The sequence below is a fragment of the Carassius gibelio genome, chromosome B13 (genome assembly GCF_023724105.1).
Source record: "Carassius gibelio isolate Cgi1373 ecotype wild population from Czech Republic chromosome B13, carGib1.2-hapl.c, whole genome shotgun sequence".
NCBI classification, from domain to species: domain Eukaryota; kingdom Metazoa; phylum Chordata; class Actinopteri; order Cypriniformes; family Cyprinidae; genus Carassius; species Carassius gibelio.
The window spans coordinates 932,196-954,695 of record NC_068408.1 but is presented as its reverse complement, the minus strand read 5'-3'; the positions used below and the strand labels follow the sequence as shown (position 1 = coordinate 954,695).

Sequence of the window (22,500 nt, the reverse complement as noted above, 5' to 3'; positions counted from 1 at the left end):
TTCTCTGCAGAATCATGGGTAATGTAGTTTCTGCTGTTAAATGCGAATATTAAAAATAAGTTGAAATAAAGTGCACTAATGCTTTAACAACAGCTTATTCTATTGATGAACTACCTCATGTCTCACAGCAGGTCTGCTTTTAATGGTTAATAAGCTATCAATCTCCCTGCTCCTGGAACTTACTTCCTTCTGGAACAAACTGTTGTTCTCAATAGAGAATAAAAGTGGGAGGAGCTACTGCTTGTTTGCAGCCAAATGATTGGATCAGAACTGAGAGACACAGCTGCGTCAGATGAACATGAAGGTGGATTCAGAAATGAGTGTGGTATTATGTTCTGATGAAAGATTGTGAAGAGAAACAGAGAAACAGTTCTGAGTACAGCGTGACCCGGAGGGTGACCTCTGACCTGAGCCTCGCCCAGCCCCAGCTCGATCATCTCCACAGATCTCCTGAGCAGGCTGGACTTCTCGTGCACCACGCTGGCCTCCTCGTCCTTCTTCAGACACTTGATGGTCTCCAGGAGGCTGTGCAGGATGGAGTTGTGCTCGTTCTTCAGCGCCTCCAGACCCTGGATCACCAGCTTGGTGTTGGAGATGATCTCCTCCTGCGACAGCTTCTCCAGCTTCTCATCACGAGGAGACAGCATCATGGACATGATCCAGCAGACCAGCGTCCTGAGAACAGAGGGAGGAAGAGTTACTACTCGACTGATCTCATGATCTTAAGAAAGAGCCTATGCTACACCAGTTCCTCTCAATAATGAAGTAAACACAACTAAAACTGACAGCGGTGGGAAAGCAGCGGTTAAGAAAGCATCTGATCAGTTCGGTGCAGCCACGTCACGTATATTTATACAGTACTTTATCCAATAGATAGCCTTAAATCAAGCTGTAATAGAGCAGCTCTCCAGCGGGAAGCGAGGTAATGATCAAATCTTTTCATTAGTGGGAAAAAAACAACACTTAATTAAAGCAATAGTTTGTTTTGCAGAAATCAAAGCTTGATCTATTTTGGGATTGTTTTAATGTTTTAAGAAAGATTATTTTGTGAATAAAACAATCAAAATCAGTCAAGAATTGACACCAGAAGCATGTCAAAGTCTCTTAAAGCATCTGTCCTAATGGAGGAGGTCATTGAGAGACGCTCGCTCCGTCTCAAGCTCTACTGAGCGTCAGATGTGATTGTGTAATCATCTTTATCTTGATTAAGGACAGGAAGACAGAAGAGATGTTGACTACTCATTCTCTCATCAGATATGGCTTCCGTCGCACTGATGTTTCCTCACACACACGAGCTGATGATCATCAGGACAGTAACACACTGAATAAACCCCTAAAAGAACTTTGGTTCAGTTTGACGAGTGCTGAATTACTCCAGTCTTGTTTTAATCCCTGCATAATCAACTTCAGTGTGTGAAATATAACTCAAAATCTCAGTTTCCCCTCAGTGGAGATATACAGTTGTTTTAAACATGAAACATGCTTTATATTAAGCTCTTCAAAGTAAATTATTAAGATATTATAGATTTTGCTCTACTGTTCACATCCAGTATGCAGTATGAAGCAGTAACATACTTAATTTCAGTCCAGAATCAGAGTTTATTCAGTAACACAGTTTACATTAGTTTAACAGTTTAGTTAAAAATTAAAAAACAGATGCAAGTTTATGTCATCATGATTCCTCTGCTGACTGAAAATGGACCGAACTGTGAACGAACCGAATCAGTAATACTGTGTGTGACATTCATCTACACATGAACATCAGAAACACACACACACACACTAACACTCTCTCTCTCTCTCTCTCTCTCACACACACACACACACACACACACAGAACTGGAGTGACTGGTCAGGCGAGCGCAGGACACACCCAGTCATGATTACAGTAACAGACCTGTACAGTCTAACTGTGTAACTCACCTATAAACACTAATTATGATTTATCAGACAATCAAACTAAATGCAGCTTTCATAATTCTTCTGTTTGTGAACGAGATGAGCCTCTTCACATATAGATTACCTTCAGTTCAAAATGGAAAATCACAGAATATTGCATGTGTGTGTGTGTATTCTAGATATTTTTTACTAGATAGATTTGTAGTTAAATGTAGATTAGTTATAATTTTTGTATATAGACAAAAATTATAATTAGTTATATCAATAAAGTTACACAGACATTATTTATAATATACTACTACGTCATCTTACATTTCATACAGTTGACTGTTGATAAATATAATGCAGTTATGCCGAAAAATTCAAGATATTGATGAAAAATGCCCCGTATGTGTTTTTCCCCATATTTATATCACACGAGGAGGGTGCTTTTACATTATGTATCATCACGAGTTTACATGTGATTTATACAACAGTTCAGTTAATGAGAAGTTGATAGTGTCATATTTTATTATGTGTTTTTGCCCAATTTCGCAAAGAATATATTGCCTTTAAAGCCCAAGCGTCTACGAGCAACACCGCTATGTTCAGTTTCTGAATGAACCGAGTGAATCAATGATTCAAAGATCCGTTTACTTCATTCCTGAATGAATCAGCTGTTTGAAAGAATCATTTCCCGCCACCTGCTGGAAGATTTAGTTTCTTATTTAGAGTATAATTTTATTATTATTATTATTATTAATAATAATAATAATAATAAACATTAAAGGGATATTTCACCCAATAATAATAATAATTCTGTCATCATGTCCCTCATGTCGTTTCAAACCTTTCTTTAGTGGAACATAGCGGAAGGTATTTCAAACGACTACAGAACTCTTAAAGGGACAGGAATATTTTGATCACCAATGACTTTCTCTCCAAAACTGAGATGATCTTAAATTATCTTCTTTCATGTTTCATAATTTATAACAGCCCGTTATGATAGCCTAAATATTTATATGTAAAACATTTTATGCTGAATCAAATAAAATATTTCTAAAGCTACAATTTGTAATGTCTGCTTGAAACTTTCTCATTTAACACAAAAATATTTGTTATTACTTGTAATCTTGTGTATATTTTCAGAAATTTATTTTTGTGATTAATTCGATTTATTTATAGAAACATCATGTAATTAATTAAATTAAAATTTAATTGACTGACAGCCCTAATATATATATATATATATATATATATATATATATATATATATATATATATATATATATTTAAACACTCACACACACACACAGTGTCTAAAAAGAAACCCTAGATAGACAGCACACAGGCATGTTTTAAGTGTATAAGGATCACAAATGCGGTCTAGATGTGAAGAACACTATATTTCGAGTGTGTGAGGCTCATGAATGCAACACACACACACACACACACACACACACACAGACAGACACACACGCACAGACCAAAAACTCCTATGATTACTCACAGACCGTCAAACGCGCTTTATCAACAAACACACATCTGGAACAGAATAAACACACTTGTGTAACACACACACACACGAGCGGGAGGAACACACACCTGGAATCGTCGCTTTTGTCAGGATTCGCTCGGCGCCCCTTTAATTCCAAGATGTCCTCTGTGGATGTGACACTGCGCATGCGCACACCAGCGGCCGCGTCGGTAGAAATGACGTCACTCCTCAGGCGGTGTCCTCAGATGGGCGTGGCTTTCATCTCTGACACAAGACAAAACCCTCTGAAAATAATATTCACTGTTTCTTTATTATATATATTAATATAGGCTATATATATATTATTTTTTTATTTTTTTCAGAATCGCGAGATATAAATGTGGAATTGTGTTGGGGGGGGGGGGGGGCTTCTGATAAAATAATATATTTTAATTTGGGCGGAGATAACGTCTTCAGAACTGAGGTTATCTTACAGTTATGAATAAACATTATTCCAGTGTTCAAACTTAACTGCTCTTCAGTAATGTTCTATGGGATTAGAATCCCGCCAAATGCATTGCAGTCACAGATCAATAATAATAAGCAAAGATCAAATATTTAAAAACACATGTAAAATAATAACGCACAAAACCGAAAAACAAATGCTTTTAAAAAAAATAACAAACAGCGCAGTCATGGATCGAAAAATAATAACCATAAATCAAAATTGTAAACGCATTTAAAATTATATTGCACAAAACTGAAACATGAATTAAAAATTGTCCAAATCTCAAACAAAATCAGGTTTCCTGCTCATAAAATAACATTTAAAAAAAAACTACATTAAGAGCAAGTGAGAGCACCGCTGTCCTGCTGTTCAGTTTCCACACACACTTCAATGGAGCACATTTCTGTAGGTTAACATTAGATTGAGCAGCCATGTAAAGTTATATTATTACTACATACATCTTTTAAATGAAAAGCTATGTTTGAGGACTGTGAATGATAGGTGGGCTTTTGGATGTACTGCCTGATGTAGGCTACTGTATTACCACATAGACCATCCGGTAACGATCTGTCCTTTACCAGCCACACCAAAGCAAACAGGAGGAGAGCATAAAGACACAGGGCAACTACAATTGAGTTAAAAACTAAAATATAACCCTACAGTTTATACTTATTTATTTAAAAGGTATGCTATATTTGGGTAGAAAGTTGGGGATCAAAGTGTTATTACGATTCCAGGTCCCGCCAACATTTTTGCCTGTCCCATCCCAATATATATACATATTAATATATATATATATGTTTCTCGAAATTGATTCTGAATAATTCAGATTGCTTTCATTTATTTATTTCAAAATGTTCTGTGTTATGTTGTCCACTGTTAATAGTTTTCATACTTAAGCTGTGAAAGGAACATTTTTAAGGGCTCAACACAACAGATTTTATGATGCAGAAGCCACTTTAGTTTTTGATTCTGAATATATTATTCAGGTGTTTTGTTATTTATTTCAGAAATCCTTGTGATATACAATATTCAGTTTGTGCTGGTCTGACTTAATCAAAATAGTGTTTAAAAATTACTTTCTGTTATACTTTGTGTTTATAACGCATAAAAGCACATTAATGGGAACATTAAAGAAAGTTATTAAACAAATAACTAAAAAGTTACTTTTAACAGTAATGCATATTTCTTAGTAACTAGCACAGCACTGGTGTTGTCATAAAGTTCACCTTGGACACTGAAAATTTTTCTTTTTTGAGACCCCAGGAGCCCAAATTCAGACCCAGAACAATAAAACCCACAGGAGAGGTGGGAGTTCAAAGGAGGAATCTTTATATTACCAAACTGCAGGGAGAGGAAGAGTAGATATAAGTCATGATCTGCAAGATTAACCACAATCTGATGTGATCCGACCACCTCAGAGAAAACCAGAGTTGAGCTGCTGCAAGAGCTTTAGAAGCACAGCAGCTGTGGTCAAAGAGTTCTCGTGTGTTCTGAGCGGGATCGCGAATCATTTTAGTCAGTTCAGGAGTTCGGAGCGTGATTCATTTGAGTCAGTTCGGAGTTCGGAGTGGGATCGCGAATCATTTGAGTCAGTTCAGGAGTTCGGAGCGTGATTCATTTGAGTCAGTTCGGAGTTCGGAGTGGGATCGCGAATCATTTGAGTCAGTTCGGGAGTTCGGAGCGGGATCGCGAATCATTTTAGTCAGTTCGGGAGTTCGGAGCGTGAATCATTTGAGTCAGTTCGGGAGTTCGGAGCGTGAATCATTTGAGTCAGTTCGGGAGTTCGGAGCGTGAATAATTTGAATCAGTTCGGAGTTCGGAGCGGGATCGCGAATCATTTGAGTCAGTTCGGAGTTCGGAGCGGGATCGCGAATCATTTGAGTCAGTTCGGAGTGTTGAGCGGGATCGCGAATCATTTGAGTCAGTTCGGGAGTTCGGAGCGTGAATCATTTGAGTCAGTTCGGAGTGTTGAGCGGGATCGCGAATCATTTGAGTCAGTTCGGGAGTTCGGAGCGTGAATCATTTGAGTCAGTTCGGAAGTGCGGAGCAGGATCGCGAATCATTTGAGTCAGTTTGGGGATCGCGAATCATTTGAGTCAGTTCAGGAGTTCGATGCAGGATCGCGAATCATTTGAGTCAGTTCGGGAGTTCGATGCAGGATCGCGAATCATTTGAGTCAGTTTGGGGATCGCGAATCATTTGAGTCAGTTTGGGGATCGCGAATCATTTGAGTCAGTTCGGGAGTTCGGAGCCTGAATCATTTTAATCAGATCAGGAGCTCGGAGCGTTATCGCGCATTTAGTTTAGTTTATTACAAGGACAATGCATATTAACATGACAAGTCAAAATATGCCAGAGTTAGCCAAGAGGCTAGTTTTCATTTGAGTCAGTTTGGGGATCGCGAATCATTTGAGTCAGTTTGGGGTTCGCGAATCATAGCTGTATTCATAGCTGTATATGGATAGGAAGAAAAATGTACCAATGTGGACTGTTGAGTGTAGTTAGGTAATTAAAATAAGGAATAGATTTTTAAAGAAAGTAAGGAAATCATATTCATTTTATATTGTATAAAAGAGCATCAAAATGGAAAGTTATACGTGCAGCTAAAAGAAAGTAGCCTACTGGAGAGAATACTGTGACAAAATAGGTAAAAAAAATGGAAATAGGATCAGAAATAGGAAGGTCTTTATATGCAGATGATGGAGCCTTATGGGTAAGAGGAAGAATGATGAAGAAAATGCAGAAAGCAATAGATACTGTTGAAAGCTGGACTAACCAGTGGGGATTTCCTCTTTCAGTAGCAAAAACTCAAGTAATTTGTTTCTCAAAAAAGAGGAAATCCCTTGAAGTTACATGAAAGTTATATAAGCAAACTTTAGAGCAAGTGTCTATTATTAATTATTTGGGAGTATGGATGAACTCAAAGCTAATATTTGGAGCACATATTCTAAAGGTAATCGATAAATGTAAGAAAGGAGTTAATGTGTTGAGATGTTTGGCAGGACTGGACTGGGGTGCCACAAGACACTCACTAAAGAGAATATATTGTGAATTAATTAGATCATCCATTGATTATGGAAGGATAATATGGATGAGCTGTTAGAACATCTGTAGCATCACTGCAGGTATGGGAGAGATGCCCATGGATCCATCCAGTTAAATATGTTTTGGGAGACTGCTGGGAATATGAACAATCACAGGTTAAAAGCTTTGGATGGATAATAGAAAAGCAAACTCAGCAAATAGGTATTAATAATGTTAATATTAGTCATACAGTAGCATTGCCAGTATCTTCACCTTGGTTTTTCTCAGTGCTTTCTGTGGATCTCCAGATATTTAAAAATATAAAGGATAAACAAAATCAAGTTCCTAAAGCGATAGTAGTTGTTGGTGTGGAGGGTAACGAGGAAGTGGACAAGATAGCCAAACATGCCCTTAAACACACATGTTATTGATTTAGAAATACCTTTGGGTAAATCTGAAATGAAAAGTTTAATTAAAACCGCTATTAAAAATATGTGGCAGGAGAGGTGGGATAGAGGAAATAAAGGTTGACATCTGTATAAAATACAAAAACAAGTTGGTTTAGTTAGAATTAGTTATGGCAACAGAAAGGAAGATAGTAATTTCTCGTCTAAGAACTGGTCATTCTGCCCTCAACAAATCACTTCAAATGATAGGGAAACAGGGTTCTGGTCAGTGCAGTAAATGTGGATTTCCAGAAACTGTAGAGCATGTAATAATCAATTGTATGGCATATGAAAGGGAACGATTTAATTTCTGTTGGTATAAATTCTTTAACTTTGCCGAATATGCTTAATAGTTCTTTCAAAGGATGTGAAGCTCTTGGTTTTTTTTTTTTTTTTTTTGAAAGCAACTAATTTATATAAGAGAATATAGAAAGTTAGAAAGGGTAGGTGGGGTTTCCTCACTTGGTAATTTTTTTTTTCTTCCTCTCCTGTTTACGTCTGATAGCAATGCCTCACACTCCATCCCAGTAGGTGGCGGAATATACACCAAAGCTGGTTTGCTAACCGCGATTAAACGTTACAGAAGAAAAAGAAGAGCGTTCTGTGATTGGCGGATCTGAGCAGTTGCGGCGGCGAGCGTGTGACGTCACCCGAGCGCGACCCGCGGCGTGTGTGTGATCGCTGAAGGACATCAGTGTTTAGAGTGAGAGAACATAAACATCATTGTTTAGAGTGTACAGAAGAGTCTCGGTGAGTTTATATCAGTGCTCCATCAGGGATATACTGCAGATCAATCCGTTCGCTTCTTCACAGAACCGGTTTAACGCGTGCTGCTGTGACTCTGTGGTTTATTAGATGTATTATCACGATTCTTCATGAGTTGTTCTCTGTATCGCTGTGTTATTATAGTGATCTATTCTCTTTGTTATTGTGATATTGCAGTGATGAGCGTCGGTCTGCTGTCATGCGCACTGAGGGCTCTGTCTCTGGGCTCCTCTCAGGTGAGATCTTCATCCTCCTCTTCATCAGTCCTCACCTCACACCTGATCTTACACTCCGTGTCCTCAGATCGCCGGTTTCCCGGTCGCTTCCGGTGTCTGCGCTGCTCTGACCGGAAGTCGCGGCTTCATGACGAGCGCGTGTGACCTGCAGAACCGGAGCCTGTGGAAACAGAGGGACAAATACACCGTGCGACCGATCGGCGTGAAGAAGACCGGAGGACGAGACTACACCGGTCAGACTAATGAACCTTAACCCATTTCCTGCCGAGCCCCCTCTGTAGAGGAACAGGAAGTGTACGATCTGTCAGTGCTGGGGCCGGTGCTGATGTAGTGAGCTCTTCTTCTGCTGTCTGCAGGTAGGATCATCACACAGCGGATCGGCGGAGGACACAAGCAGCGCTATCGTATGATCGACTTCCAGCGGCTGCGTTATGAAGCTGGTAAAGAGCAGCAGCCCATCGAGGAGAAGGTGATGGAGGTCAGATACGACCCCTGCAGGTCAGTGATGTTCCTGGTGGTGTCCTGACCGCTCGCTCCGCCCCTCACTGGTGTCTGTCCTCCATCAGGTCCGCAGACATCGCTCTGGTGGCCGGCGGGAGCCGCAAGCGCTGGATCATCGCCACAGAGCACATGGAGGCTGGAGACGTGATCCGCTCATCTGGAGCCATCGGACGCATGGCAGTGCTGGCCAGAGAGGGAGACTCTCACCCGCTGGGGGCACTTCCTGTCGGCACGCTGGTCAATAATCTGGAGCTGTTCCCCGGGAAGGGAGCGCAGTACATCCGTGCCGCAGGTACAGCACTAACCCCACAGGAGCCCTAGATAGTGTGCACTACTGACCACACACTTCTCCATGTTCCCTGCTGACTCATCAAGGGTCTGATATTCTTCATATTCTGTGTGATGATCCACTCACTCAGACAGAAATTCGTCTTTTCCAATAAGTTTAAACTGGTTTTTTTTACATTTTATGGGCATTTTTACCTTTATAAAACCATTTTTCTATAAGTGTGCATTATCTAAGTCTCTTAATTCACTTTAAATTACATCACATATGGTAATTTTTTGGAGAAAAATGTCACTCTTTGTGTGAAATTGATTAAATATATGAGGTGATATGAATTTATAAATTTTCTGCCCCACATCTTATATTTATGATGACTGTAAATGTATTTTAATAGACTGAATCATGCGGTGAAGGAACGCTCTGTAAATGCACACGCATGTGTTTGCTGTGTAAATCTGCAGCACGCTTCTGTAGAGGGTGAGAAACAGTGATTATCACATGTCCACTTTACTTCTGCATCATTCTGAGATAAAGCCACATCAGATCGGTTTGTTCCTGTGTCCAGATGATGCTGGGGAGTGTGTGATAATGTTGATAATGAGTGTGCTGCTCATCAGTGTGTGTGTGTGTGTGTGTGTGTGTGTGTGTGTGCAGGAACGTGTGGAGTGCTGCTGCGGAAGGTCAACGGCACGGCCATCGTCCAGCTCCCGTCCAAACATCAGATCCAGGTGAGGTTTGGCCGGACAGGTTTTATTCTTCAGGTTGGGTTGAGATTCGGTCCGGTCTGAGCTCAGCTCGGCTCTGCTTCTGTCCTCAGGTGTTGGAGACGTGTATGGTGACGGTCGGCAGAGTGTCTAATGTGGAGCACAACAAGCGTGTGATTGGGAAGGCGGGCCGGAACCGCTGGCTGGGCATCAGACCGAGCAGTGGCCTGTGGCAGAGGAAGGGCGGCTGGGCCGGACGCAAGATCAGACCGCTGCCTCCCATGAAGAGCTTCATCAACCTGCCGTCTGCAGCCGCCAGATCCTGAGACACCAGTCCCTCACCCTGCGTCATCCTTCCTCAGGTCTGACCAGTCACAGGGAAAGGAAGGTTTGGAGGAAAACACTCCAGGATTCTTCTCCAGACTTCAGTGATGGTCAGTGATGGTCAGCTGCTCTAAAGAGCTTCTCACGATCCCAGCCGAGGAATAAGAGTCTTATCCAGTGAATTTTCTGAAAAAGTTCATATCTATACAGTTTTAAACACAAATGCTCTGCGATGCGTGTCGTCACAGATTGTATAATCCTGTTGGAAAGCTCATGTGTGGTTAGTTCTTCGTTCAGAAACCCTCATCATCTCCTGTTCTCCTCCAACTAGACTTTGTTTGACCTTCTCTGTGAAGAGCAATGACTGTTTCTGCACGATGGCTTTATTAAAACACTGGGTCAGTGCGTTCACCTTGCCAACATCAGCTAATAGAGACACATTTGTGGTTAAAGTGTATTTCTTTAAAGAAGATGAGCAGTGTTTCACTGCACAAGCCCTGAATCCTCGGCTGGGGTCATGTAGAGAAAACTCCTGGACCGCTTTCCTCAAAAAACTGAACTTCTTTGTGACTGAAGACCAAACATGAAGATCCTGATGACACGGGGCGAGTAACTTCATCAGGAAATGTTATATTGGAAGTGGACTTCTTCTTTAACTCTCATCACTGTAATAAAGCACACGGTCAGCTGAAGACGCGTCCGGCTCATCACTCACACACTCACACACTCATCCTGCACTGGATAAACACCTTTAATAAACACAACTGCATGTGTAAGCGTGAAAGAAGAGTGCTATAAAATGCCATTACATACTTTAGGTTCAAAACATGCAAAGGTACAACATTCAGAAGTGTCACATCAGGTTCAGTGTGAAGGTGCTGCGGTGGATTGTTCATGTATCTGGAGTCCTGTGAGACGTGACCAGCGCTGGGAAACACTGCACAAGTAACACAACCAGATTACTTTTTAAAGTCACTAGTAAAGCAACACATCACTTTTTAATTCAGAAGGAAATATCTGAGTTACTCCAGTATCTTCAGTTACTTTGTTTCTCATGTGTTGAGTGACAGCTCTGGTGTTGCCATGGAGACAGAGATCAGAGTGTTGTGTGTGAACATGATCTCACTGTAGATCTAGACTCAATATGAACATGTGTTTACTCAGAAACACAATTAGTGTTCCTCAAAATCAATAAAAACATGCAAACTCAGAATATGATGCAAACCTGCAATAATTAAATATGTTAAATAAGACAAATATCATTTATGTATTTAATACACTTTTATAAACTAATGTCTCTGCTATGGACCTTCGATGATCTGATTATGCATCAATAACAGATGTGTGTCTGACTGTAGTTGTGCACAGTGTTGTTGTTTCTTCTTCATGTGATTAGTTTGAGCTGCTCTCTCTACTGTACAGACCAGAACTTACACTTCCTTCAGCCTAAGACACATTCACTTCACTTTCAGAGAGAAAGGGCTTTTACAGCTGTAAAATAACATTTTTTTCAGATTTAAGAAGTAATTCAAATGTAACGTAATGCATTCCTTTACATAAAAAGCAGGTTACATAATTCGTTACTTTTTTAGGAGTAATGCAACTTTGTAATGCATAACTTTCCCATCAGTGGACGTGACCTGTTCAATACAGCTCTCAGAAATCACACGCAGCTCCAAACCAGGGATAAAACAGATGTGACGAGACACTGGAGAACCCAGAATCCTTCATGTGAACACATCTACACGACCGCAAACACAGAGACAGAGTTCATAGAGGCTCTTAAAGTGACAGTTCACCCAGATACATGTCCCTGCAGCACAGAAGAGTCATCAGTGTCACAGACGTATATCTGTAGAAATACACAACAATACACTGTACGAGTCACAATTATACATTTCTCTTTTATGACAAAAATCATTAGGATATTAAGTAAAGATAATGTTCCTTGAAGATATTTTGTAAAGTTCCTACCGTAAATATAATGTTTGATTAGTAATATGCATTGCTAAGAACTTCATCTGAACAACTTTAAAGATGATTTTCTCAATATTTAGATTTTTTTCTCAGCTATTTGATTTGATTCACGATTCATAGGTTTTTGAGTCGATTAATGAACTTTTTTTGCAAAATTGGGAACAATTAAATTAAATTTGATTCACAGTTAAATTCAGTGTGATTCAATTTGATTCTGCATTCACGGGATCATGAAAACACTCCCTCTAATGATTTCTGTGCTCGGTCTGGAGACAAATTACACACAGCAGCCTTTAGAGTCAGAACTAAAAGAAGTGCAAAGTGTCTTAAAAACAGCTAAAAAATTAAAAATAAAAGGGTAATCTCACTTTACCTAAAAAGTAATGTAATGGATTATGATGTTAACTTCATATTTGTGTCATGTAATTAGGAATCAGTGACAGACCACAGTTTGTTAGTAATCTAGCACACTGACCTGAAATCACAACACAGATCTATTTCATTGTTTAATCGAGTTCTTACAGGGACATGTCCCCTAGTGTCCTACTCTGTGTCCTCTCTTATCTTTCCTCTGCTCTTCCTCGAGCTGTATCTGTTCTGTCTGACTCGAGATGGAGGTTATCAGCTGATGTAATGTAGTCACTTTCACTGGAGTGCCAGCAGATGGCGCTGTAGGCCACAGACACAGCCCTGTGTTAGACTGAGCCTGAAGAACCCTGAAGAACCCAGCAATACACCTCCTGGAGGAACCAAGGGGCAAGGAACTCGACCGGAAGTTGAAGTCGGGTGGGGGCTGCCATCTTTTAGCAGAACTTCACTTGCGTTAGCATTCCCATTGACTCCCATTCATTTTGGCGTCACTTTGACAGCGAATAACTTTACATCTGAGGCGTTTAAAGACTCTGTTTGTCCATTATTTATTTCTAAAGATACACGACAATGTATAAAGGGCTCCATTACCTTCTATGTTACATTATGGCCCCGTATAAACAGTTTTTGTAAAAAATAGGCTAACGATTGCGTCATAACCACTCGGCTCTCTGTCGCATTACCGTACAGACAGGTGGAGAAGCTTGCAGGCAATTAACTTAATATGGCGTACTGGCGTTACATTTTAAAATACTATACAAAATAATTAATCAGAATACTTATTCCTGCTCACTCACGACAAAGAACTCCCCGCTCAAGCTCGCCGTCTCTGCAAGATTAACGATGGCAGTTTGCACGCACAGCTACTAGAAGATTTACATCTGTCAGACAGGTTGCTGACGTCGTCAAGCTTCGTTTGAGTCTGCGCGTCAGAAACGGAAGTGCTAAAAAACGCTAAAACTGGGCTTCATTTGTCTCAATTGAGTTCCAATGGGGTCGCTGTGTCCATTTCTTTTACTGTCTATGGGAGGAACCAGTCTGACCTTTAGATCCAGTCTGACCTGCAACTCAGTTTACAAAGTCCTGACTAGACTAACTTGTTCAGGATACGAGTGACACTAAATATAACATGAAGGAATACTTTCTCAATCTAGTAATCAAACATAATAACTCGCTTATCAAATGGCCAAATGAACAGACATATTTAACATTTATCACTCATATTTTCTGGCACTGTCAAAATACAAAGAGGTTATGGTGGGAGCTTTCTAGATTAATACATGACAAAGAGTTGTGCAACTTTCTTTTACTAATATTTGGATTTTTCATCATTTTGGCTTTTCGAATATTTGAGTTACTTTTTAAACTAAGACATAGAGAGCTTGCATGATCAATCTCTTGATTATAGGATATTTCATTTATAATATATACATTCAGCAGTGAGAAACCTCTTTGTTCTGTGGTATTTAATGAATTAGATAATTATATATATATTTTTTTATTTTTTTTTGTGCGCTTTTTATATGTGTGGTTAATATGTATTTATTTATGTCACTTATTTCACTTTTTTTAATGAATTTGTTTTTCAAGCATTCATTTAAATATATTTTTTCAATTACTCTTTTTTTTTTTATAGCTAAGCGTGTGTAAATACTTCATAAACTCCAACAGCGTGTCATCTGTATAGAATATGCGATTTTTATGATATTACAGAAAATTCAACTATACATCATTGAATCTTGTATCTGCTGTGAGTCAGCTCGTGTCCACTCACTCACTGACCAGCGCGAGGTCACAGAGAGCGAGGTCCGGTGTGGGCGTGGCTCCCGCGGCTGGCCACGCCTCCTGTATAAGAGCGCATGCGCAGGCGCTCATGTGCAGATCGAGCAGCTGGAGGAGAGTGTGTCGTGTGTCCGGAGATCAGCGATATTTCCATCGAGCAGCAGCGGGATAAACGCGTGTGTGCGGGTCTGCTGATGAGCTCGCAGGTGAGCTTCTCTCTCAAACTCATACATTAGCTGCTTTCATGCGTCTCACTGTTTTCGGCAGCTCTGTGATCCGGTGTTTGTCAGTAGTGTGTAACTCATCAGTCTCTGATCAGTCTCAGCGCTGCACGGTCAGTTTGACTCACTTCTTCATTCGTCTGAAGAATCAAAGGTCACGTTCCGTCATGAATCGCGTTCTCTCGGAATCTGTTCCATCACTGCTGTCTCTCTCTCATCTCCTGCTGTCTCAGATGCAGATCACATCAGCAGTGTTGATCATTACTGAAGAGTTCTGCTTCGTCTTAAAGCGCAGAGTCATGTCTGATCCATTAACATGTGTCCCACACAAGAACAGATCGCGTGGAGAAACACTTGCGCAGTTTTTTGAGAAATTGAGATTAATGCATCATCTGAAGCTGAAGAAATCATCTCTCCATTGATGTGTGGTTTGTTCGGAGGACAATATTTGTCTGAGATACAACTATTTGAAAATCTGGAATCTGAGGGAGCAAAAAAATCTAAATATTGAGAAAATCATCTTTAAAGTTGTTCAGATGAAGTTCTTAGCAATGCATATTACTGATCAAACATTACGTTTTGATATTTTTATGGTAGGAAGTGTGCAAAATACCTTAATTGAACATATCTTTACTTAATATCCCAATGATTTTTGTCCTAAAAGAGAAATGTATAACTGTATTGTTGTGTATTTCTTCAAACACACCTGTGCTCCTGATGACTCTTCTGTGCTGCTGGGTCTGATACCAGGGTATTTCCTCAGACATCCACACACACACTCTCTGAATCATCATTGTTTTGTTTTAGTTTCAGTGTTTGAGCTCATTGAGTCAAATCACATTCATTTCTACAGAGCTTCATACAATACAGTTCGTTTCAAAACCGCTTCATATTAATAATCAGAGGAAAACAGTTGCAAAGTTCATCAGTTATAACACAAATTCAGTTTCAGCTGTAAAGCATCTCTACAGAAGACAATAGAGTCTCTGTCCAGTAATGAAACACGTGAATCTTGAGTCATTCATTCAGAAATTAGATTTAGTTTAGTTGTCTAATAATCTTCTTCAGAATCTGAGAGAAACACAACCTTCATTAAATAAAAAACCCTACATTTATTCAGAATCATTCTCTATTCTCCACACAAGCTCTTCATCGAGACGGCTGATCTTAGCTCATGGAGTTCAGCAGTAATTCAATGTTTAGCAAAGAGAGACACAGAAGAAATCTGTCTGACTTCATGTTTTTTCACCGCACTGGAATCTAATAATGTAATTGATAAGAAGCGGAATCATAACTGATAAACGATGCTCTACACACAGACTCCGCTGGATTGGTTTGCTGGTGTTCTACAGTGAAGTGCTTGCATCATTGCTTCTGTGTTTTCAGACTGATTTGATATCAAAGCTCTGGTGATTTTGTCATACGAGGAATATCATAATTCAGAGAATCACAGACGTCAGATCAGTCATGATTCAGTTTAGTTCAAGTTTATTTGTATAGCGCTTTTCACAAAACCTGTCGTTGCAAAGCAGCTCTGCAGTAAATCTTAATTTCTACAATATTTCTAGGAGTAGGTTATTAGTGTAGAGTACAGTAAGAATCATGCAGTTAGTAATTACCCGTAATCAAACAGACGGTGAATAATGATAATATTGAGATTGTGATTAAACGAAAGGAGCTGGTTTTATGTGTTCTAGGGTTAGATGAGGTGTCTGATGATCCTCTGAACATGAACAGCTTAAAAACCCCTAAACGCAGCACAGATGCACTCTGGGTAATCTGGTTATCCCCTCGCCAGGGTCTTGGAGTTTGGCTCGTGGTGTGGAAGATGAATCCTGTCACTTATTTGAGGCTAGTGATGAGATGCTGAGCCTAAAGCACAGGAGCGTGTCTGAGAGAAGCTCTCCCAGCTGTTTTCTGTGTGAAGCTCTGTGAAACTGTCTGTTATTTCTGTGATGCGCTGCTGAATGTTGGGATGATGCTGAAACACTAATCTGAGACTCCGAGGTGTTGATCAGATGAGTCTGAGCCGTGCTTCTGTCGTCCTCTCGTCTGGATTGTTTCAGCCGGAGGTGGATAGTTGGACTCTCTCTTCCTCTCTTCTGTGATCTGTGTGTTCTGTTCTTCTTCTCGGAGCAGGATGTTTAGACGTTCTGCTGAAAGATCACTGCCAGCGCTTCCTTCTCATGTCTTCTGTCTTATCAAACCTGTGTTTCAAGTTTTGAGAAGTGGATCAGGATGTTTTTCTTTCGGACAGAAGGTTAATGAAGTGGATCAGACTCATCACTGACTCTGAGACTGATCTAGTTTGGTTTTGCGGACTGATGTTGAACTCGTTATGCGGTGGAAAGTTTGAGTCTGGTATGAACTTGTTGCATTCAAATAAACACAAAAAAATACACACTGTCAGACCTGATCCCAGAGATCTGAGAAACTCCGACATCGAATCCAGTCACACATTCGGAGTCAATATAGAAGCGATGTGAAGTGTGTGTCGGGTGTTCCACTGTTGTGATGTATTCAGATGATGATCATAATATTGATCAGAGTTAATTATGAGCATCCATCATATTGGATGAAAGCATCTGCTGAAAGCATCAATGTAAATAATGACAGGGAGAAATAAAGGTCACAGACATCAGTAAACTCTGATGGGGGGGGGGTCTTGACATCTAAAAAATAGAATTAAAACAATAATAATAATAATAATAAATCATCATTACTTGATTCATAAATGAGGTGAAATAAAAAGCTTTTTATATTTTGTTTCAAAAGTATTTCTCATTTTAATTCAGTTTGACTAAAATACTGAAATTGAAAATGAAATAAAAATAAAGCTACAATATAGATAATGAAAAACGGTGCTAAAAATGACAAAAGTTTTGCAACTGCAACCATGAATGAATAAAAAATGACTTTTATAAATAAATGAGTAAATAAATAAAAGCTTAAGGAGGCTTGTTAGCATGTTCAGCTGGACAGATATCACAGATGATTCTGAGAGAGAAACTGTGCTCACTGTTAAAATATGGTTTATTATGCAGCCCTATCTGAACTGACTTGATCTGAACAGAGACACTTTAAGAGCTCTATTTATTTATTTACTCATTTATTTTTAAAAGTCATCAATCATTGATTCTGTTATTGACTCGACCTCACATTACAGCAGATATAAAGTCTCTCCGTGAGCAGCTCTTCGCTCACAGTGTGGTGACTCTTTGAAGCCGAGGCAGTGGAAAGTTTGGGTGCATCTGCACTGTACGCCTCATGCACGCCCCTGCACACTTTCACTATGACTGTGATCAGATCGGTGGTCGCACACACTCCTGTGGAATTGGTCATTAGTGAAATTAAAGCTTGTACATTTTCACTCAGTTGGGAGATTTTGGGATTATCCCATGATGGGTGAAGCCGCTGACGTTGTCTTGCTGTAATGTGTTGACTGTTATGCAATGTGTTTTTGGCTCATGGATGAGGGAATCTCAATCATCTTTAGCATCCCACGATCCACTTTGCTTGATTCTCACCTGCTGAAGATCAGTTCAGTGAGCTTACGAGAGTCAGATGGATGTTCACTTCATCCGTTTGCGTCTGGAGCGAATGAGTCACGTTTATTGGCATTGGTTGGACAGGGGATTTCTGGATCCCAGCATGCTTTGCAGGGAGAGTCAGTGTTGATGCAGAAGATCTGATGGTTTGGTGGTTTCCACTGTGGTGAAGAGTGAAGCTGTGTTTTAGGAGGCATCACCAGAGGGCTTCCTGTATGTTGTTGTGCTCAGAAAGCAATTACCGTGCAAACGCCTGTGCGGTACGAAACATATTCACTCGATGCAAGGCACTGCTTGGAGTTTGTTTTATTGTGAGACACTTGCAGAATGATTTCTTCGTCCTTTGCAAACGTAGGGCGATCTGATCTTTCAAATCTAGCAGAGACTTAGCTGATGATGTGCACGCATTGAGAGTAACTGTGTGTGTGTGTGTATTGTGTTCTGTGCAGCTGAGTGTGTAGCGTGTGCCGTGATGACTGACGTGATGATCAGCGCCACACCAATGGACAACATGAGGCTCAGTCCCAGCAAAGAACGCCTGACCTTCCAGGTAAGATTTGCTGTCCTCTGCTCTCTCGTCTGTTCTTGTCTCTTCTCTTGTCCGTTCTCTCATCTGCTCGCGTCTGCACCCTCTGATCTGGACACAGACTGGATCTGGTGGCTACGGTGACCTCGGAACAAGAGAGAAACAGACTAATATTAGCGTAGATGCCATTCTTCTAATGATGTAGCAAGTACATCGGGTGTTATGTGAAGTGTTCCCGGTTCCGGTTTACCTAATTAATGCAGCCTAAAAATCCTTTAACGGATTTGGATATTAAAAGCATATTAGTATGTTATGTGTGAGCCAGGTTAAAGAGATGGGTCTTTAATCTAGATTTAAACTGCAAGAGTGTGTCTGCCTCCCGAACAATGTTAGGTAGGTTATTCCAGAGTTTAGGAGCCAAATAGGAAAAGGATCTGCCGCCCGCAGTTGATTTTGATATTCTAGGTATGACCAAATTGCCTGAGTTTTGAGAACGTAGCGGACGTAGAGGAGTATAATGTAAAAGGAGCTCATTCAAATACTGAGGTGCTAAACCATTCAGGGCTTTATAAGTAATGAGCAATATTTTAAAATCTATACGATGTTTGATAGGGAGCCAGTGCAGTGTGGACAGGACCGGGCTAATATGGTCATACTTCCTGGTTCTAGTAAGAACTCTTGCTGCTGCATTTTGGACTAGCTGTAGTTTGTTTACTAAGCGTGCAGAACAACCACCCAATAAAGCATTACAGTAGTCTAACCTTGAAGTCATAAATGCATGGATTAACATTTCTGCATTTGACATTGAGAGCATAGGCCGTAATTTAGATATATTTTTGAGATGGAAAAATGCAGTTTTACAAATGCTAGAAACGTGGCTTTCTAAGGAAAGATTGCGATCAAGTAGCACACCTAGGTTCCTAACTGATGACGAAGAATTGACAGAGCAACCATCAAGTCTTAGACAGTGTTCTAGGTTATTACAAGCAGAGTTTTTAGGTCTTATAATTAACACCTGTGTTTTTTCTGAATTTAGCAGTAAGAAATTACTCATCATCCAGTTTTTTATATCGACTATGCATTCCATTAGTTTTTCAAATTAGTGTGTTTCACCCATAGACTGTAAAAAATATGGACATAGTGTCTGTGACGTCACCCATAGACTCCTCATTAGCAGTTTTGAAGCCTAAAGTGTGTAGAGCGGGCCGTCGCCATCTTGGCAGTGCGTCACCGCGCGACTCCCCCGGATAATCGAAAATGGGCGAAAAGGCGGGAGCTGATTGCTGAAGCCACGCCCACCTATAGCGACGGCATTGTCAGCAGCTGCAATCCACCTGTCACTCAAGTGGCCACGCCCTTAATTATGCAGAACTTTAAGGCTTAATATAATTTAAACGGATGAGTTCTAAAAAAATTCACCCCCCTCACAGTTGCAATGAAGGGCAAAATTAGCAATATAGACCAAAATAATTTTTTGAACCAGACTGTAAACATGTTTTTTTCTGCTGTAAAGTTGGGCATTTTAACATGGGGAGTGTATGGGACTGACTCTCTTCTGCAGCCAGCCTCAAGCGGCCGGTCGATGAATTGCAGTTTTAGTCACTTCCTTATTGGCTTCACGAGAGAGAGCGGGAGGTTGCCGCTCGGTTTCACCGGGCCGCGAAGAAATATAGATCTGAGTATCATAACAGTGAAAGCTAACACCATGTTTCCTGATGATATCTCCCAAGGGTAACATATAAAGCGTCTTTAGGGTCTTGTCTGCTCCCGTCTTCTCTCGTCTTCTCTAGTCTTCTCTCGTCTTCTCTCGTCTTCTCCCGTCTTCTCTCGTCTTCTCCCGTCTTCTCCCGTCTTCTCCCATCTGCTCCCGTCTGCTCCCGTCTTCTCCCGTCTGATCCCGTCTTCTTTTGATCTTCTCCTGTCTTCTCTCGTCTGCTCCCGTCTTCTCTCGTCTTCTCCCGTCTTCTCCCGTCTGCTCCCGTCTTCTTTTGATCTTCTCCTGTCTTCTCTCGTCTGCTCCCGTCTTCTCTCGTCTTCTCCCATCTGCTCCCGTCTTCTCTCGTCTTCTCCCGTCTTCTCCCATCTGCACCTGTCTTCTCCCGTCTTCTCCCGTCTGATCCCGTCTTCTTTTGATCTTCTCCTGTCTTCTCTCGTCTGCTCCCGTCTTCTCTCGTCTTCTCCCATCTGCTCCCGTCTTCTCTCGTCTTCTCCCGTCTTCTCCCATCTGCACCTGTCTTCTCCCGTCTTCTCCCGTCTGCTCCCGTCTTCTTTTGATCTTCTCCTGTCTTCTCTCCTCTGCTCCCATCTTCTCTAGTCTTCTCTCATCTTCTCTCCTCTGCTCCCGTCTTCTCCCGTCTTCTCCCGTCTTCTCCCGTCTTCTCTCCTCTGCTCCCGTCTGCTCCCGTCTTCTCCCGTCTTCTCCCGTCTTCTATCGTCTGCTCCCGTCTTCTCCCGTCTTCTCCCGTCTGCTCCCGTCTTCTCTCGTCTTCTCTCCTCTGCTCCCGTCTGCTCCCGTCTGCTCCCGTCTTCTCCTGTCTTCTCTCGTCTTCTCTCCTCTGCTCCCGTCTTCTCTCCTCTGCTCCCGTCTGCTCCCGTCTTCTCCCGTCTTCTCCCGTCTTCTATCGTCTTCTCCTGTCTTCTCCCGTCTTCTATCGTCTTCTCCCGTCTTCTTTTGATCTTCTCCTGTCTTCTCACTCTGACTGCATTGTTTGGTTCCAAACTCCAGCCGGTCATTAAAACATTAAAACTCAAATGTTTAAATAGCTCCCAAAAAATATTTTATTTTTTTCCTAAATTAAATTTTTATTTATTCCCAAATTTCAATAAATTTTTTCACCAAATCCAATTTTGTTATCCCAAGTTTTATTGGAAATTTTCCCCCTCTTCCATTTATCTCAAACAGTATAGTGCTTGCAACACTAAGGTCATGGGTTCGTGCGAATGCATTAATTAATGCCGTGTAAATCATCAATGCAATGTAAGACACTTTGGATAAAAGCGATTTCTAAATGCGTGAATGTAAATGTATCAAAAATGTTGTTAATCAAACACAAATGCATCAAGCTTTCGGATATTAATTAACCTTTTGAAGTGTATTCAGATGGAAATTTAACCATTCCTTTTTTTTTTAAGTGTTGCACAATAGAGATTTACAAAATTGTTATATATAGTAAGGTTTTAGAAAACTGTATTATTTTTATTATTAATACAATTTTAACCAACTTACACACAGTAGTCCATATAACCATTTGATTAAGTCCACATCCCTAATTTTGATTTATTTATCCAACATTTGTCAAATTAATTTAGTTTTATACAGTAAAATCCATCTTTATGACTGGATTCCATCCGTGTTTTCTGTAGAATAAACCGCATCTGTTCATCACACCCAACATATTTAGTCAGTTTTTATTCCCCCATAGTTTGTTTCTCAAGTGTTCATGAGGATTCGAACCCCTTTTATGAACTCATTTGAGCTCCTCTAGAGTTTCATGAGAGATCTTAAAGCATCTCAGGAGATGCTGTGGAAATATTTAGTCTCTCTTCAGAATAGAGGGCTGATGTTCTTGTTCCTTCGGTGTTTTGTTCAGAGTTTAATGGCTGATGGTTATTTTTAGTCTTGGATCTTTAGTCTCATGCTCTGCTGTTGTTTATGGATCAGGGGTCAGACGAGGGTCTCATGGTTCAGTTCCTGTTATAGAACATCCCTTGCTCTGTTTGTCCTTCTTTTCATCTGTTTTCTTTCTCATCATTCACACACACACACACACACACACACACTAATGTTCTTTCCACTGGCGTGTTGCCCAGATTGTGTTATTGGTTTCCCTGCCGCCCATGTATGTCACTGAATTATGCCGAGCTAAAAATACATCACGCTTCATCCAGAATTCAGCTGAAACCAGACTTCAGGACGTCAGGGGAA

The 22,500-nt window shown here is 40.6% G+C and overlaps 3 protein-coding genes across 8 annotated transcripts in view; 2 read left to right on the top strand and 1 right to left on the bottom strand.

Moving 5' to 3' along the window:
* Positions 1 to 3,601, bottom strand: part of LOC127970157 (kinesin light chain 1) — a 22,653-nt gene extending 19,052 nt beyond the window's left edge. For all 4 annotated transcript variants that reach the window (XM_052572446.1, XM_052572447.1, XM_052572448.1 and 1 more), the window contains exons 1-2: positions 3,484 to 3,601; positions 408 to 675 (exon numbers count right to left, since the gene is read on the bottom strand). In XM_052572446.1, coding sequence (XP_052428406.1) covers positions 408 to 675; positions 3,484 to 3,563 — 348 coding nt within the window. In that variant the 5' untranslated portion in view covers positions 3,564 to 3,601. The remainder of the gene's footprint in view (positions 1 to 407; positions 676 to 3,483) is intronic.
* Positions 3,602 to 7,926: 4,325 nt separating this feature from the next.
* On the top strand, positions 7,927 to 10,844 carry mrpl2 (mitochondrial ribosomal protein L2). 2 transcript variants are annotated; one of them, XM_052573245.1, is made up of 7 exons: positions 7,927 to 8,086; positions 8,279 to 8,337; positions 8,405 to 8,570; positions 8,694 to 8,835; positions 8,904 to 9,130; positions 9,779 to 9,852; positions 9,942 to 10,844. In XM_052573245.1, the coding sequence occupies exons 2-7, from the start codon at positions 8,281 to 8,283 to the stop codon at positions 10,152 to 10,154; spliced, it is 879 nt and encodes a 292-aa protein (XP_052429205.1). In that variant the 5' UTR covers positions 7,927 to 8,086; positions 8,279 to 8,280; the 3' UTR covers positions 10,155 to 10,844. The 2 variants fall into 2 exon arrangements, with proteins under 2 accessions (XP_052429205.1, XP_052429204.1); XM_052573244.1 differs by having other exon boundaries at positions 7,934 to 8,039.
* A 3,482-nt stretch (positions 10,845 to 14,326) lies between these two features.
* Positions 14,327 to 22,500, top strand: part of LOC127970334 (protein LBH) — a 10,287-nt gene continuing 2,113 nt past the window's right edge. The window contains exons 1-2 of one of the 2 annotated variants that reach the window (XM_052572847.1): positions 14,327 to 14,486; positions 18,499 to 18,599. In XM_052572847.1, coding sequence (XP_052428807.1) covers positions 18,522 to 18,599 — 78 coding nt within the window. In that variant the 5' untranslated portion in view covers positions 14,327 to 14,486; positions 18,499 to 18,521. Of the gene's footprint in view, positions 14,487 to 18,258; positions 18,401 to 18,498; positions 18,600 to 22,500 lie in introns of those variants that run through there. The other variant, XM_052572846.1, reaches the window with a different exon arrangement.

Excerpts from the sequence above, each read along its gene's own strand:
- mrpl2 (XM_052573244.1), top strand. Across the intron at positions 8,338-8,404 it reads TGTCTCTGGGCTCCTCTCAG|ATCGCCGGTTTCCCGGTCGC; the intron begins GTGAGATCTTCA and ends CCGTGTCCTCAG. Across the intron at positions 8,571-8,693 it reads CGGAGGACGAGACTACACCG|GTAGGATCATCACACAGCGG; the intron begins GTCAGACTAATG and ends TGCTGTCTGCAG.